This window comes from Ambystoma mexicanum, chromosome 1q, assembly GCF_040938575.1.
Source record: "Ambystoma mexicanum isolate Mex_15411 chromosome 1q, UKY_AmexF1_1, whole genome shotgun sequence".
Taxonomy (NCBI): Eukaryota; Metazoa; Chordata; class Amphibia; order Caudata; family Ambystomatidae; genus Ambystoma; species Ambystoma mexicanum.
The window spans coordinates 81,087,537-81,104,280 of record NC_090922.1 but is presented as its reverse complement, the minus strand read 5'-3'; the positions used below and the strand labels follow the sequence as shown (position 1 = coordinate 81,104,280).

Below are 16,744 nucleotides of genomic sequence, written 5' to 3'. Positions count from 1 at the left end.
CAGTGGGAAAAAAGAAAGGAAGAAGCTTCTCTAAAAATAAATGCTTAAAATAAGTTGAAGGAAACAAAGGCTAAAGAAAAATATAAACTGGAAGTTGAAAATGGAGTGTCATTTATATGAAATGGGATACGTTAGGGAGGGTCATCAACAGCCCTCTTGCGATTGGCGAGAAGAGACCTTCCCTAAATGGAAGAAAATGGTGTCTACCAAGTTACACCAAATATCTCTCAATAAGCAATGCAACAGAGCTGCCTGGCTTTATTCTTAGGGCGAGGGGAGTTACCAAAGAACATTTAGTCCCATGCGCATACACAATAAAATATACTGTAACAGTCTTGCCGAAACTAAATCACAACAGCTACCACTGTAAGGAAGGCATGGTATCAATATTAGACACAGACACAATGGATACAAGTTTTTGTTTAAAACCTTTGTTTGGTATTTTGGTCAGGTTGGTAGAATTCCTAACTGGTCCCAACTGTAGAATGGGAGTAATCTCGGCCATTAAATGAATAACAAACAGTCAGTCTAGTCAAAATAAAAAGGTCTATACCAAGAAAACCTAACCTTGCCCTCTTTCTCAAAATAGCAAATGTGTTAAGGGAATACAAAAGGAAAATAGTGTCTCAAAAGAAATGTCAGAATGGCTTTAAATAACAACTGCCTTCCCCACATTTAGTACAACAGGGTCTAGAGAGTTTCCCAAAAAAAGTCTAGGTGGATGACACAGTTCCTTAAGTTGTGCACCCTTTAGCTTACTGGTACAATTTAACAGTTCAGGCATGGGCTTCAAGTTTCTGGTAGTTCAATCAGTTTCTTAAGCTTCATCCACCTTGTCATAAATATACAGTTCCGCTTTTTATCTTGACTATACAGGATTCCCTCTGCCGGGCTTGAGCCTGTCTTTCACCTGTCACTTTATCAGACAGTTCTGCACAGGCTTCACTCTGCCGGGCTCGAGCCTGATCTTTACTTTTCGCTTTAACAGACAGATCTGTACAGTCTTCCCTCTTCCGTGCTCAAGTCTGACTTTTCTCTTCGTGGGGGTTCACTTCTCCACGTATTGTCTCAGGTGTCTTTTCACCTTCGAAAGGCTTTCAAAACTGCAAGGAATTTACATAGACCTCTGCATGACCACTTTGACTTCTCTTTCAAAAATACGACAATCCACAATCTTCCTTCTCTCACAACACTAATGCCTCTGGCTACTTGTAGTGTCTTATTCTCTTTGGTTTGCCTTCTTGGGCCTTTTCCAAACTTCATACGTAACACCAATACTTCTTGGTATTTGTGGTTTCCTATTTTCTTTAGCTTGCCTTCTTGGCCTCTTTCAAAAATTCATATATAACATATTTGTAGTTTCTTAACTTCTTTTGTTTTGCCTCTTTCAAAGTTCATGTATTTTGCCCTCTTGGCATATTCTTCGCGTTACTTTGCAGCTTGCAACGTGATGCTCACCGTGTCCAGCTATTCCCTTGAACCTCGGAGAAGCAGAACCTGCAAGGAGACAAAAGGAACATCATTAGCAGCAGCATCTTACCTGCAGTCTTCATCTTTAAACACTCGCAGCTACTGAGAATAGCTTCCTCGAATCTGCACGCCTCTCGGACAGAACGACCTGAAAGAGGAAGATAGAGGCAACATTAAAGAAAGCAGTAGAGACATTTACAAATTATGAACTGCTCAAAAGGCTTACCTGGCTGGTCGCCTCTCGGCTGGCACCACTCGCGCTGAAGAACACAGCGACCTACAAGGAAGGAAAACACAGGTTAGCAAAGGCAATACTTTGCAGCGCTGCGCATAGCGCTTACTTACTGCATCATAACGCTCTTAATGCGCCATCAATTACCAGCGGGGCTCAACCAAGCCAGTTCGCCGCGCTGAAGCTCTGCATACTTAAGGGAGAAAAAAAGAGACATTTTAAACAAAGAAAGGCATGCAGGATAGCAACAAAACTAAAGGACAGCAATAAGACCTACCTGAACAATATCAAACGGGCCGGCGTCAGTGAAGTAACTGGACCACAATTGCCCATGAAAGACAATGCGCCCCTGCAAAGAAGGCAGGACGGAGAGCATGCCTAATTCTATCACAAGAACCTTCCCTGCAGACCACATCAGGGCAAAGCTGAGAAGCATACCAGCCAGTAACTCGGCTAGGTGGCGTCCCTGTGGATACCAGGTGAGCGTAACAGCAGTATTATTGGCTGGCTCTCTCTCGATCTTTGTAACTGTAGATCAGCCCCTTGGCTTCCTACTTCCATCGCCTGGTGCGCATCACCCCAGAAAGAGCTGTTCCTTCTCGTACCCAGCCTCGCTCTATGTGTGCCTGTGCGCACCACATTTTATTTGTCTGCATAGGAGTGTTAACAAGTGGCAGCTGCATATGGTTAGAATTCGTGTCCGACTCTGCCTGGCCTCATTACAGTGACAGAGCCACTGCAAGTCAGTGGAGGTAATCTGCCTGACCTTATTACTCATCTTCCTTGGCTCAGTAGTCTTGCAAATGTAATGTGGGGAGGAATTATGGGAGCTGTAGCTTCCCATGAAATAAGCGAGGATAGGGGTTAGATGGGTCGCGGAAAAAGGTTGATCCCTTGTCTCTCCATTATGTGTTTCTCCCCCGCTCCCCAAGGACCCCCTACTCAGGTGATCCTCCCTTGCTTGTCCAACTCCAGGGTCGGGATCCAAAAGCGATGGCCTTCCCCATGCCACCTGAGTACGGGATCCCCGGGGACTAGGTTGTGAAACACCCTCTGGTTTTTCACACCACCGTGTTCCACAACACACTGTCAGGATGACAGAATCACCATGGGGCAAGAATGGAGTGTTTAAAAAACACCCCTGCCGAGGTATCCATAGGGGCTACTAAGGGCGGTACATAAAAAAAGGTTGCCTTGAGAGGGGGATTCAGTAGTCCTTCTAGACACAAATTAAAGTTAAAAACCAGAGCAGTCAGTAAAAGGTTTAAGAGACCCATAAAGTTATGGAGCCAGAACTCCTTAAATGAAAATGGGTCAACATGATATGGAAAGATACAAACTTGCTCAAGAGTCCAGCTTTCTAAAAGCAGAAAAATGAATTGAAGGCGGCATCCCCAAAGATCGCCCTGTGGATAACGCTGTACTTATTTTGAGTGGGGTTTAAAATAATTGTATTAATATTGTACAAAAGACAGAATCCTCATCCTTTCTACAGTGTTCTATACCATGTAACAAAAGTGCCTCATTTCAACCCTTGCTAAAAATGTAAGACCTGTGCTACAGACTTACATGGCAGCTGCACCTTGCTGAGGCTTTCTTTCTCCAGTGTTGCAGTAATCTTCTGCACACTCGCAGATTCGTCTCAGGCTTCTCACTGTAAAACACAATGCAGTCTAAACTTTAACAATAGCACAGTAAGAATATGATAAGCATGTTACAACCAAGGTGGACATTAGTGAAAAATAGAGTGAGAAAAAGAAACGTCCTTCACACACGAGTATGGCCTAGGTCCAATTCAACAGTTGAATGCCTATGCTACCCAATATGCAAACCTCTGCCCGCCCTAAAGTTTCCAATCCCGCAACCTTTGCTAATGCGAGAGTGCAACCACTAACTTGGGGACAACAGTAAATTCAGCAGTCAGGGTTGAATACCAATATGTGTTCAGCTTCCTACCTGAATTAAAACTGGCAAGGTATTGCATTTTGCATAGAAGAAGCCTTTTCCAAGTACTGTACTGGCGAGCTTGCACCATCTTGAGCAATATATCCAGTACCATAAACCTCTGAAGTATTGGTCTTCTTAATACCAAGCGTGGTGGTAAGCTTGAATTTCGATATGGAATACTACTTCAATACAGAAACCTTTCAAAGAACAGTCGGCCAGCTCTCCAAATAGCTGACAAACCTGGACAGAACAGTGATTATAAAGACCCCAGAAACAGAGTTTTGAGTGTCAAACACAACATAAGTAGTGTGGAGAAGTCTGCTGCCTACCCTAGGTGTAGAGGGTGATGTGTGCAAAGTACCGGGTACCACCACATGCTACACACTGTTGGACTCAGGCAGTGTGGGGAGGATCTTCTGGCCCATCCACAGTGTCATCCGCATAACATTGAAAATTGGAGCAGAAAGTAGCGATGCAGTGGGAAAGAAGTTCCAGGTAGTGGTTGAAAAGTAGAGAGAGAGAGATAGAAGAGAGGGAAGATCCCAGTTGGACCTGAGAGGGTCGGTCAGTGAGAAAGGAGGTCAACCAGGCCATGGCCTGATCAGTAATACCAAGGTTGTCCCGGAGACGATTGAGCAGGATGGTATGGTTGACCTTGTCGAAAGCAGAGGATAGATCAAGGAGAATGAGGACAGAAGGGAGATTACAGTCAAGTTTGGAGAGCAAGTCTTCACAGGTGCTTAGGAGAGCAGTTTCCATGCTTCTGGCAGCTCTGAAGCCAGACTGGTGGTCATGGAGGCAACCAGCAGATTCAGTATGTAGATTAAGCTGGGAGATGGCCAGCTTTTCCAAGAGTTTGCCCAGGAAAGGAGTGGTTGAGATCGGCCGTCAGTTAACTGGAGTGGAAGGATCGGCTGAGGACTTCTTTAGAAGGGGGTGCACAAGAGAGTGCTTAAGGGGAAGGGGAAAGTTCCAGTGGCAAAGGAGTGATTGCAGAAATCAGGCAAGGCTGGGCACGAGTGTCGATAGTTCTGGATGAGCAGGGGAGAACCTACTTTGATGAGACTTTCATAGATCAGACTTGTCTAGAGACAATGTCAGGGGTGAACAGGGGAAAGGAGGAGGAGAGACAGCCTCAGACAGGCCAGGAGTGGTAGAGGAGGGGGAAGAGAAGGTCCACAATGTGCCCCTAACCTCTTTAATGTAACCGAAATATAGGCAAAGTAATCTATATGAAACCCTGCGGCACCACTGCTCCATAAGAGTCATCTGGTAAGTGGTCACCCAAGACTAATTTCTTATTAGACATTATAACAGGAAACTCCCACAGCCCCAGGGAGTAGTAAAAGGGTGACTGGAAGAAGAGAGTCAATCATTTTTAGATCACCAACGTAACATGCCACACGAGCAGTAGAATACAGAACACACATAGTGCACACTAGTAAATATGTAATGCAATGATACAACATTAACAATTGGCCACTGTGAGAAAGTGCCTTGCCTGGCCCTTGGCATAAGTTTACGGTGGCCAAGGTGGGCAGGTAAAGCTACTCGTGCTGTGATGCTGTAACAAGAGGCAGAGTAGAGAGCATCACCTGGTCCACCCACCATGCACGGAGCGGGAGGTAGGGGATCTCCATGGTACGATGATGTGGTACTGTCTATTCAGAAGCCAAGTGGGATCAAGTATAGCCTGGCACAAAGAAATAGTTTTAAAACTTCCTTGTTAGGGAAAACATACAAGGCGGAAACTAAACCACTTCCACTAGGGAAACAATTTGCTTAAAGAACAAATTCTATCGATCCCAGATGAGGAATCCGTGGCAGGAAACAATCCATTAAAACAAAAAATGACTTACCTTTTAGTAATTTATTTTATGGATGTTCCTGCCACAGATTCCTAATCGCCCGCTGTACTTGCCCCTCTTGTGGGAAGCTAGTACACCATTGCTTCTACGGTCCCTCGGCTCCAAAGTACTAGGGAAAAAGGGTGCAACTGGCGTCATGGGGAACGATGCTGCAATAACTGCTATACCCGACGTCATAACTGACACATAGAGGCGTCGGGTAGAACCTACACAGAGCCGTGCTGCGCCCCCTGACGGCAGAAATGTTTTTGAGAACAGCTGCGCTGGGATAGGGATATCATAAATGAGGAATCCATGGCAAGAACATCGATCAGAAAGAACATTAACGAAAGGTAAGTAATTTGTTCTTCTAATGGATTCTTTCCTGCCACAAATTCTTCATCTATGAAAGACTCCCAAAGCAGTACATATATATATGGAGGAGGGAGGCAGCAAGGACACCACCTAAAACAGACAACTCTGGTGGACACTGCCGTACCAAAACGGGCACCCTGGCCGCAAGGGAATCCGAAAAGTCATGCTTAGCAAACGTGTGCAGTGATGCCCATGTAGCTGCCTGGCAAATGTCCTGGACAGGAACTCCCCTCTGCAGGACAGATGTGGTAGCCACTCCTCTGGTAGAAAGAGCTCTGATAGCCTCAGGTGCATCATTCCCAGCCAGATCGTAGCATTCTGAGATGCAGAGAATGATCCACCTGGACAGGGTCTGTTTGGTCATAGCCCAGTCAGCATGAGCACCAGCGTAACCAACGTTAAGCTAGTCATCCTCCCTAGCCTCTCTAGTATATGAGATGTTGTACTTCAAGGCCCGAATCGGGTTCAGCCGATAGAATCGTTCCTCTGACTTGGAAGGGTGAGACAGAGGAATAAACACAGGAAGGATCTTCTGAAAGAGATGGAAATCTGAGACCACCACTGGCAAAAAGGAGTGCTTCACTCTCAAAGTCACCTTCTCTTTGGAAAAAACAAAATAGCGAGGTAAAAGAGACAATGCCTGAAGCTCACTCACCCGTCTCATGGAAGTGAAGGCAACCAGGAAAAGCCCCTTAAGGGTGAGCCATCTAAGAGAACAGGAATTAGGGGGCTCGAATGGAAATGTTAAGACTAAATTCTAATCCCACGCTGGAACCACAAACTGGCAGGGACTAAACAGATTACACAAACCCCTCAAGAACTGCCTAACCGTAGGGATTGTGAAAGACTAGCCCTGTTCTGGGGACCTCTTCAACACAGAAATAGCAGCGAGGTGACCCTTCATAGTGCCAATCTGCAGGCCTGCTTGGGCCAAGGAAAGTTACAAATCCAGGACAGGATAAAGGATTCAGGCCCCTCTCCCAGCACCAAATCGAAAATGTACACCACCTGCAGGCGTAAATGGATTTTGTAGCGGGCCTCAGAGCTGAAAGGTACACATCAAGGACGTCGTCTGTCAAGTCCCACTCGTATCTCTGCCTCTCAATAGCCAAGCATGTAGTTCCAGGCTGCTGAGGTTTGGATGGAGGACCCGGCCCTCCGATTGTGAGAGGAAGTCCATACTCCACGGAAAGCGCCAGGGAGGGCAGATGGACATGTCCAGCAACTTTGGATGCCACGTGCTACAGGTCGAGTCTGGGGCTATGAAGCTCATTGTGGATCCGAACAGGTGCAATCTCATTAGAACCAGTTGAAATGCAGAGATCGGCAGGAACCCATAAAGGAGGTTGAAAGCACCATGTAAGCAAGCACAACCATTTCTGAAATGTCGGGGGGGAGGGGCTTTTCCAGCTTTGAAGTATACATTTCTTAGCTACCATGCAGCTTATATTGAGAAATTTAGCCATGCGTTTGAGGTCGTCGGTTTTCCACAACCCAAACAGGATCCCCAATGGGTCAGGGTCAATTGTAATGTCAATTACTGCTGTAAGTGTCTCTAAGATTCTTTCCCAAAATTCCCCCAGTTTATGACAAGTCCAAAACATATGTAGATGATACACTTTCTCCGCCTTGCAGTGGGGCCAGGAGTGTACAATGGTATGGGCAAACCTCGAGGTCCTGCGTGGGGTATAGTACAGTCTGTTCAGTAGTTTATACTGCATGGCACGATAGCGGAAGTTAAGGGAAACCTTTTGAGCATGTAAGCACATTTTCTCCCATACCTGGTCGGAGATCTCCAGGCCTAGTTCCCCTGCCCACTCAAATCGTGCCCCGGGAGTCTGGATCGCGACGGTCCCCTGAGATATCTTATACAGAGAGGAGACAATGCCACGGGCGCCGCTCCAGTTGGCGATGTATGCGATTGCCAGGGTGCCAGGGGGTTCATTAGGGAAGGAGGGCCATGTAGCACGGAATGCAGCCCGGAGCCTATAATATTGCAGAGTTTCCAAAGCGGACCCAGTGTGTCCCGGCTTCCATGTCTGAGGGTCAATGAACCTGCCATCGGCATAGAAGTCAGCCAGTGCCTGGTAGCCTAGAGCCCCCCAGTGTTGAGCTAGAGCAGTGTCGTGTTTTGGTTCCAGTCCGGGAAAGGCCCACACAGGGAGCCATTTGTAATATGGTGGGGATTCTGCTATTGGGTGTAGCAGATGAGACCAGGCCCGCAGGGTGGTACCAATCGGGTCGATGGGAGAGTCAGGTTCATAGTGCTGGTGTAATATGAGGGACATTATGTTGCTTCTGGCTGCTGCCAAGGTTTCCAGTTTAACATGTGGGCGGGTTGGAGAGCCGGGGTACCAGTGAGAGGCATGTTGGGCCGGAGCCGCTGTCCAATAAAGTAGTAGATCGGGAGTAGTGAACCCTCCCTTGTTTGTATGGGAGTGTCATATCAGCCCATTTCTTGCGCACCGTGCCAGAGTGCAACAGGAACTGCGCACATGATGTATGTAGTCTGGTGAAGTATTTCCCCCCAGGCCATATGGGTATGTTACTGAAGGTGTAGAGCAGCTTGGGAAGTAGGACAATTTTAATGAGGGAGTGTCTTCCAGGCCATCGACAATGGGAGAGATCGCCACCGTGACATTTTCGTCTTAGCTAGTTGTGCTGCGGCCAGGTAGTTTTCTGCGAGCAGAGTGGGCTTGGTTAAAGATACCTGGACTCCCAAATATCTGATTCTGTCGGGGGACAAGCGTAGAGGATATTCAGTGACTGGTTGTTGGGTGGAGTTAGTGAGCGGAAACACCTCGGATTTCGAACAATTAATTGTGAATCCTGAGTGGGTGCCTATGCGTGTGATATCTCGTAATATGGGGTTGAGATGAGTGGTGGGGTCCCTAACATACAGTAATACATCATCTGCATAGAGGGATATGATTTCGGGGGTGTCTTTTAGCCTTATTCCCCTGTGGGCATGGCGTGCTCGGGTGTGATCAGCCATTGGCTCTATTGCTAGAGAAAAGAGGATAGGGGAGAAGGGGCAGCCCTGTCGGGTGCCCCTGAAGAGTGTGAACAGATTGGATGTCAAGGAGTTCACCCGCACCCTCGCCACAGGGGAGGTGTATAATAATATAATGTATCCGATCATATTAGGGCCAATGCCCATTGTCTCCAACACCAGCCACATATACCTCCATGAGACCATATTGAACGCCTTCTCAGCATCGAGTGTGACCGCTACGGCATGCGCACCCTGGTCAATACGGGACATTACATTGAATAGCAGCCTTATGTTATGGGAGGTAGACCTCCCTGGTACGAAGCTTGCTTGGTCTTCATGGACCAGATGTGTCATGATCGGGAGGAAACGGTTGGCTATAACCTTAGCAAAAATCTTAGTGTCAAGGTTCATAAGAGAGAGTGGTCTGTATGACCCACATTCGTCGTCGGGCTTGCTAGGCTTAGGTTTGAGCAATACCATTATGACGGCTTCGCGTAAGGAGGGAGGGACGACGGACACCCAGAGCAACTCCTCCCAGACTTCCAACAGCTTGGGAGCCAGTATAGCAATGTGTTCCTGGTAAAATTCCACAGTGAGTCCGTCAGGGCCTGGCGCTTTGCCCTTAGGCAAGTCTGAGACAGCTCTGACTACCTCGTCCAGAGTGATAGGGGAGTCCAGTAGGTCTCTGATGGAGGGAGCGATGCATGGTGTGGGTAACTCCTGCATGTGTTGTTCGATGTGCTCAGGGGGCTGAGAATATAAGGACTTGTAGAAATCAGTGAAGATGTCTAAAATCTGCTGGGCCGACCACTGTGGAAGGCCTTGTTTATCCTTAATGGAGGCAATCTGGGCCTGGCCACATTCCCTTCTCATAAGAGTCGCTAATGTTTTCACGGGTCTATCGCCCTCGCCATATTTACGAGAGGCTTGTGGGCGGCTAAAGTATTGGACTTCATTGGTGGCAAGTGAGTTATATGTCTGGAGTTCTTCGCTAGTTTGGGCAAGTTTGGCGGGATCAGCAGCGGGTGAACATTCTAATCCCAGCTGTCTTAATTAGATTTCAGAGCTGCCGAGGGCGGCTCTTATCGTTATAAGCACTCCCGCTTTAAGCACTCCCGCTTTGAAGGCGTCCCACCTGACCCCAATGGAAGTAGCCTGGGGGGGGTTTTATGCTTGAAGGAGGACTCAATGTCAGCTAGTATGTCAGCCTTGAACACAATGTCCTTAAGGGCCTCAGATTTAAAACGCCATGTGCTGAATGTCGGGACAGGCGCTCCCAGTTCCACCGATATGGTAATCGGGGCGTGGTCAGATAATGTGCGAGTCAAAATCTGTGCACCCTCCACCCTGCCCATCACTTCACTTGACACTAAGAACAGGTCGATTCTGGAGGAACTATCGTGGACAGAGGAGTAATAAGTGTATTCGCGCCACTGGGGGTATAGTGTCCTCCAGGCATCACAGATGTTGAGTGTCGTGAAGCGGCCATGTAGCCTGCGTGCTGTGCCAGTCAGGGATCAGGCGGTAGTCCCGGTCCTGTCCAGGTCAGTGTCCAAAATGAGGTTCATGCCCCCCCCCATATAATCTGAATTCCCACGTAGCCCAGCAGTATACTCGCCACAGTGTCCACAAACTCATGGGAGTCTACATTGGGGCCATAGGAGTTCACAAGGAGATACTCCCTGCTTACCATAGTGCAGTGTAATATGACATATCGTCCCTTAGGATCTATGTAGCTCCTGTGTAATACGAATTTAATGGATTTGTGGACAGTTAGCACGCCACTAGCTTGGGTGGAGTAGGAAGTGAAGTATCTGTTGGGGCCCCAAGAAGGTGCCATGCTCCCCACCAGGCGGCCAGTGGAGTGCGTTTCTTGTAGCAGCAGTATTTTGCAGCCATGTCTATTAGCTTAGGCCATGATTTTGCTAGCCTTAGTATGATTACTCAATCCCCGGACATTCCAGGACATTATGGTAGTGGGCATTTCAGTTGTTTAGGGCACATCCCAGCACACCCATCGTGTCATGCATCTGTAGTTTGCTTAGCCACAACCTAAGCACTTCAACATAGCGCGTTCCGTCGGTCTGCCTCTGCCTTTCACAATGCAACTTCCCACAACCCCCTCACCCTCCTCCCTCGTCGCACAGCAGCAGCCGACAGCGCCCATTCCCTCCCACACCCGCCCACCTCCAACACACCTCAACATAGGGGTGTCAACAGGCCGATCCCAACTTGGACTGACCACCCTTTTGGCCCAACAGGGGCCCACACCAACCAGGAATCCCATTGGTGTTGGGGTACCACAAGGGTACGTGCGCTTGGCTTTGTAGGTCCTTACATCATAGTTTACCCTGAAAGGACATATGGGCCAGCAGATAATGATTTTACATGAGTAGCTCAGGCCGAGGGATTGCAGTATCTGGGCTAGAGTGATCATCTTGAACTTGTCCTTGCGTAAGAACAAGTTCAGCAGGCACAGATCCAGAATGGGGTGCAAGCCTCCATCCTTCTCTGACACTAGAAGATAGGTGGAGTACCACCCCATCCTAGTTCAAAGCGCAGAACCAGTTCAATCGTGCTTTTCACCAGAAGCTGATGGGACCACCTCAAGGATGGGATTCGGAGACAAGGGGATGGCTAGAGGACCGTGGTCTGGTGGGCGCTAGAGAAACAGGAGGCAGTAACACTGATGGATGACCTGTAATGCCCAAGCGTCAGACATGGTCTCCGACCATTCCGTGCTGAACAAAGAAAGCCTCCCCCCACCGTTGACAAGTGATGAAGCTCTGAGGTTTGACACCTTGGGGAGCGGAGGGAACAACAGTCGCTGCAAAACCTCCTTGCTGGGTACACCTTCCCCTACCTCTCGGGCGGGGAGGCACCTGCCCTAGCCCATTCCCAGGGCATGTTGTCCAAGGCCCCTCTGGACAAAGGTGGAAAAGGGACAAATACCCCTGCCTTGAGAAAAGGACTATGTGGAAGGCTGCTGGACTGCAAGCCCTAAAGACTTAGTAATCGCTGTAGACGACTGGACCGTCTAGAGGGTGTTGTCAGCTTTATCTACAAAAAGGTTTTATCAGTCGAAAGGCATGTCCAACAGCCTCATCTGAATTTCGGCCACAAAACCCGACGTCCGAATCCAAGAATCATGTGTGACCACTGTGCTAGTGGCCACAGACCCTCCTACGCAGTCTGCAATGTCCAGTCCAGATTGTGACATCTGTTGTGCCGCCTCCTTGCCGTCCGAGACCAAGAACAGAAACCCATCCTTCATCTCTGCCTCTGGGATGTACTGCGCTGCATTGGCTACTGACGACCGGAAGTCAAAAGAGAATTTCACCATGGCACAAAAGGCGTTCATGGCCCTGCAGTGCTAGACTGCCTTATGCAAACACCTTCTTGCCCTATACATCAAACCTCTTGCTCTCCCTGTCCGGTGGAAGGGACGGACAGCAGTCGCTGCCTGAACCACTAGGCTTGCAGGTGAAGCGGGGAGCGTAAAGGAAAGCTGGGTCCGATGGAGCAGCGGGTGCTTCCTCACCAGGTCCCTGTCCACTGCCGAAACAGATGCAGGTTTTTCCCACACTTCTATTACCCGGGGCCTACACTGCCACATTAATGAGCAGTAGCATTTCCTTCTTTGGGGCATCGTCCAGGAACTCACAGAGTAATGAACTCTGAACCTGGACGGAGCAGAGAGCCCCTGAGTATCACCCACCCTAGCCATTAGGCGCTGGAAGGCAGCCTAACACTTACCTGGGGTGGGAGCTGGTAAGATGTCCAACTCAGGGGAAGTGTCTAGGCCGCTGGCCCCTTGCAGGTCCTTTGCCAGGTCCTGCATGTCCTCATCCAGTAAAATTCCTCCGGGAAGTCTCTCGCCTCCCTAGAACCAATGGGTTCAAGCCCAAATTGGATCTGGTTCCTTTCCTCATCGTAGATGTCAAACGTCTTCGATATAAAGGAGTCCCTGGTGAGTGGGACATACTCCTGCGGAGCCGCAGAGTCCACTGCACCGATCTCCGCAAATGAGCCAGCCCAGCACAAGGGATGGGCCTACCAGCTCTGAGAGTCCCTGCTCTACTTCTGGACCAGGCCCAAGCCCTTAAGCGTGAAGGATTGGTCATCTGAGGGGACCCTGCCAGTCGCGGAAGAAGCAGTGGGACCCTTCAGCGCCGCAGACGAAGCTGCTGTCTGCACCACTGGCGCTGGGGCTGGAGTCGCCGTTGCCTCGGCAAAGATGTCAAGCATCTTCAGGCGGAAGCTCTCTCATTCCTCAAGTGTGGAGGAGTGGGTTGGAAAAGGCACCTGTGCCGGCCGCACATGGGAACCCTTAGAGTGGTGGCTATTTTTCTTTGTGGAGGAAGAAGAGTGGCGATGAGAGGACTCACTCAGGGAGCGTGACCTCTTCTGATGTTCCTTGTCCTTTGCCAAATGCAGAGTCGCCAGATCTTCGGAGTGTCGATCTGCGCCGTTTGACCCCGACCAAGACACCTCACACCTTTCGCCTTGTGGACGAACCTGAAGTTCTTCGCCGCCCGTCCCTATAGGGCCTTTGGATACATGGACTGACACGACCCGCAATCCTGGGTGTCATGATCCTCGTCCAAGCAGTACATCTGCCAACCTCAATCCGCACTTGGCTTGAAACTGGAGGCCTTCAATGGAGTCGGCATTGGCGTTTTCAATAATAAGAAGCTTGATGAGTGTGTTCCCGATTAGCAAACTGAGGCCCTGCGCCGCTATATTTGCTGGCCGCAACCTTATATCCGGCACGGGGCATTTAGAGGCGTTGGACGGAATTGAGGTTTCCAGGGAACAGCTGAGCTGGGATAGGGATATCAGAGGTGAGGAATGCATGGAAGGAAAGAATACATTAGAAAGTAACAAATATGTCTGGAGTGCCTCTAAGGGTTGTGAGAAACCTAAAGGTACTCTCGCATCCACTCCCCAGAGATCTTCTGTTCAGATGGCAAGGAAAGGGCCTTTGCTTTTGGAATCGGTTGACAAACGAGGGAGGATTGAGTGGAGGGTCCTTGGGGTTGGGGAGAGGGTGCCTGAGGGCGAGACATGGTATCCCCTCCTTTTCCAAGACTGATTTACCCTACTCTCCCTCAGCCATCATGGGATATTGCCATTCATATACTGTCCTGCCCTCTGAATTTGCATCAAGTACTGGGAAGAGGAAGAAGCCTCAAAGAGTAATGTAAAGGAGTTCCTTTAGGAATCACCAGTATAGTACTGAGACGAGGAAGAGGGCTATAGATGGATACCATTACTCTAACCAAACATGTCCCAATATTAGGGGGTCAGGCAAAGTCGGGCTATTGAGTCTGATACCTCACACCTGTAACCTATTATTGACTGGCAGCTGTATAAAAGGAGAAATAGTCCGGAGTAGAGTGCGTTGGGAGAGGAGCAGAAAGGAAGCAAAGCCGAGATGTCGTGAAGCGTAAGAAACAGGAACACATAGACACTGTGGTGAAGCAAAGAGAAGTTGTCTGCGGGAGCGTGGTGAGAGAATTGAGTCTCCGGAGAGCTGGCAGTAGTAAGAGGAAGCTGTGCAGACAGGCAGTCCCTTACATGTGGCTTCAGAGTGCATGTTCCCCTGGGTGGAGAAGCGACTCTGGAGTGCCTAAGGGCAAAAACCAAGGGAGCTAAGAAGCGGCAAGATACCAGAGAGCGACAAGTGAGTTTCATGTGTTAAGAAACCTGATGCGCGAATGAATACAAGTTAATGGTTATAGTGTATCGGAGTGGTCACGTGTAGTTGGCATGTTGTGGAAAGTCTCAGAACGAAGGCGAGAAGCCTTAACAAGAGGATAATCGAACATGGAGGTGTGCAATGCAAACCAAGACTACCCAAGACACATATGCATTTGGATAAACGATAAAAACCCATCAAGGTACATTGACAATAACTAAACATTTGGCATGTTGATAAGAGTATACACCCCTTTGTGGGGCTTACCTTACTGAAACAGATGCCGAAGGACCGCCCGTCCCATCTACATATCTGCTGCATGCTGTTGCTCTAGGCAATAATGCAGAGTAAATGTGTGTGGCACTGACCATGATGCCGCTTGACAGATGTCCAATAAAGGAATTCCAGACCATAACGCCGCCGATGATGAGGTGGATTTTGTTGAATGAGCTTTTGGGCGTCTTTCCAAAGGCCTTCCTGCTTTAGAGTGACAAAAAGCAATAGTCGATGACACCCAGCGGGCCAGTTCTTGCTTCGAGATCTGTTTTCCCTTCACCGAAGGTCCATAAGCTACGAACAGTTGCCTTGAACGTCTAAAACCTTGAGTACGACTGAGATAGAACTTCAAAGCTCTTTTTACATCCACCGTGTTTTCTTTGCCACAGAAGAAACCGTTGCAAAGAATGTTGGTAGAACAATAGAAGAATGTTTGTGGAATGTCGTCGGGATTTTTGGAATTAAGTGAGGATTGGTTGCTAATACTACCTTGTCTATGAAAAACCGCAAGTATGGCGGATGAATGACCAATGTCTGTAATTCCGAAAGCCTTCTTGCTGACGTAATGGCTACTAAAAAGGCAATTTTCCATGACAAAAACTTCAACGACGATGATGACATTGGCTTGAACAGAGGCTTCATTAGTGCTGACAGTATTATATTGAGGCTTCAGTTTGGTGGAAACTTTTTAGCCGGCGGAAAAGTCTGAAACAGGCCTTTCAGGAAATGTTTTACCAGTCGATCGCTGAAAAGAGGCGTTGAATGTCTTTTTCGAGTAAATCTCGAGATGGCTGCCAAATGAACTTTAATGGAGGAAAAAGCGAATCCTTGCTCTGCCAAGTGTAACAAATATGGAAGAATCTGTTCTGCTGCGAAGTTTAAGGGGTCTACCCCTTGATGATCTCTGCACCACACACAGAACCTCTTCCATTTACCTGCTTATGAAGCGTTTGTGGACGGAGCTCGTGCCACCTGTAAAATCTGTCGACACTCTGAGGGAATTTTCAAGTCCCCGAACTCAGAGAAGTCAGGAGCCAAGCCGTCAGGTTGAGGGAGTCTGGATCGTGATGCCAAACTGCTCCTTTGTCTTGAGATAGAAGGTTCGGAATCTTCTGGAACCTCACTGGCTCTGCTCTCGACAGTTGTAGTAGGTCTGAGAACCACAACTGTCTCGCCCAGTAAGGAGCCACCACAATTACCCGACATGGGTACTTGTGAATCCACTTGAGTGTCCGCCGGATGACTGGAAACGGAGGGAACGTGTAAGCGAACTTGTTCGTCCACCGGAAGGAGAACGCCTCCCCCATTGATCCGGGCTGTGTCCACTTGCTCTCGAACCGTGCGCACTTCTTGTTCTCTCGGGTTGCAAACAGATCCAGGGATGGATGACCCCATTTTTTGAAGACGTTTGCTAGTTGACGATCGTCCAGTTCCCATTCGTGCAGTTGATTCATTTCCCTGCTGAGTGAGTCTGCATGTATATTCTTTACCCCTGGAAGATGGTAAGCCAGTATGCTCATATTCTGTTCGAGGGCCCAATGCCATATACCTTGAGCTTCGCTTGCGAGCGCTCTGGAGTGTGTGCCCCCTTTCTTCCTGAGATAGAACATCGTTGTTGTATTGTCCGTTAGTATTCTGATGACCGATGCTCGTATGCGCGGCAGAAAGGACATCAGAGCCCAACGTACCACCCTTAACTCCAGTACATTGATGTTAAGAGTAGACTCTGCTGGGGACCATTCACCTTGAACTTGCAGGGACCCTAGATGGGGTCCCCATCCTTTCAGCGATGCATCCGTCACCACCATCGCTTGAAAATCCGGTTCCTGTAGGGGCATCCCCCTCGTCAGATTGTCCGGGAGCTGCCACCACTGAAGTGCCCGCTAAAGTTTGTTGTTGAT

At 48.7% G+C, this 16,744-nt stretch overlaps 1 protein-coding gene across 1 annotated transcript in view; it reads right to left on the bottom strand.

Moving 5' to 3' along the window:
* Positions 1-16,744, bottom strand: part of VPS9D1 (VPS9 domain containing 1) — a 1,552,154-nt gene that overhangs the window by 204,769 nt on the left and 1,330,641 nt on the right. Inside the window, exon 13 of the mRNA XM_069635571.1 lies at positions 3,272-3,356. Within this exon, the coding sequence (XP_069491672.1) occupies positions 3,272-3,356 (85 nt within the window). The remainder of the gene's footprint in view (positions 1-3,271; positions 3,357-16,744) is intronic.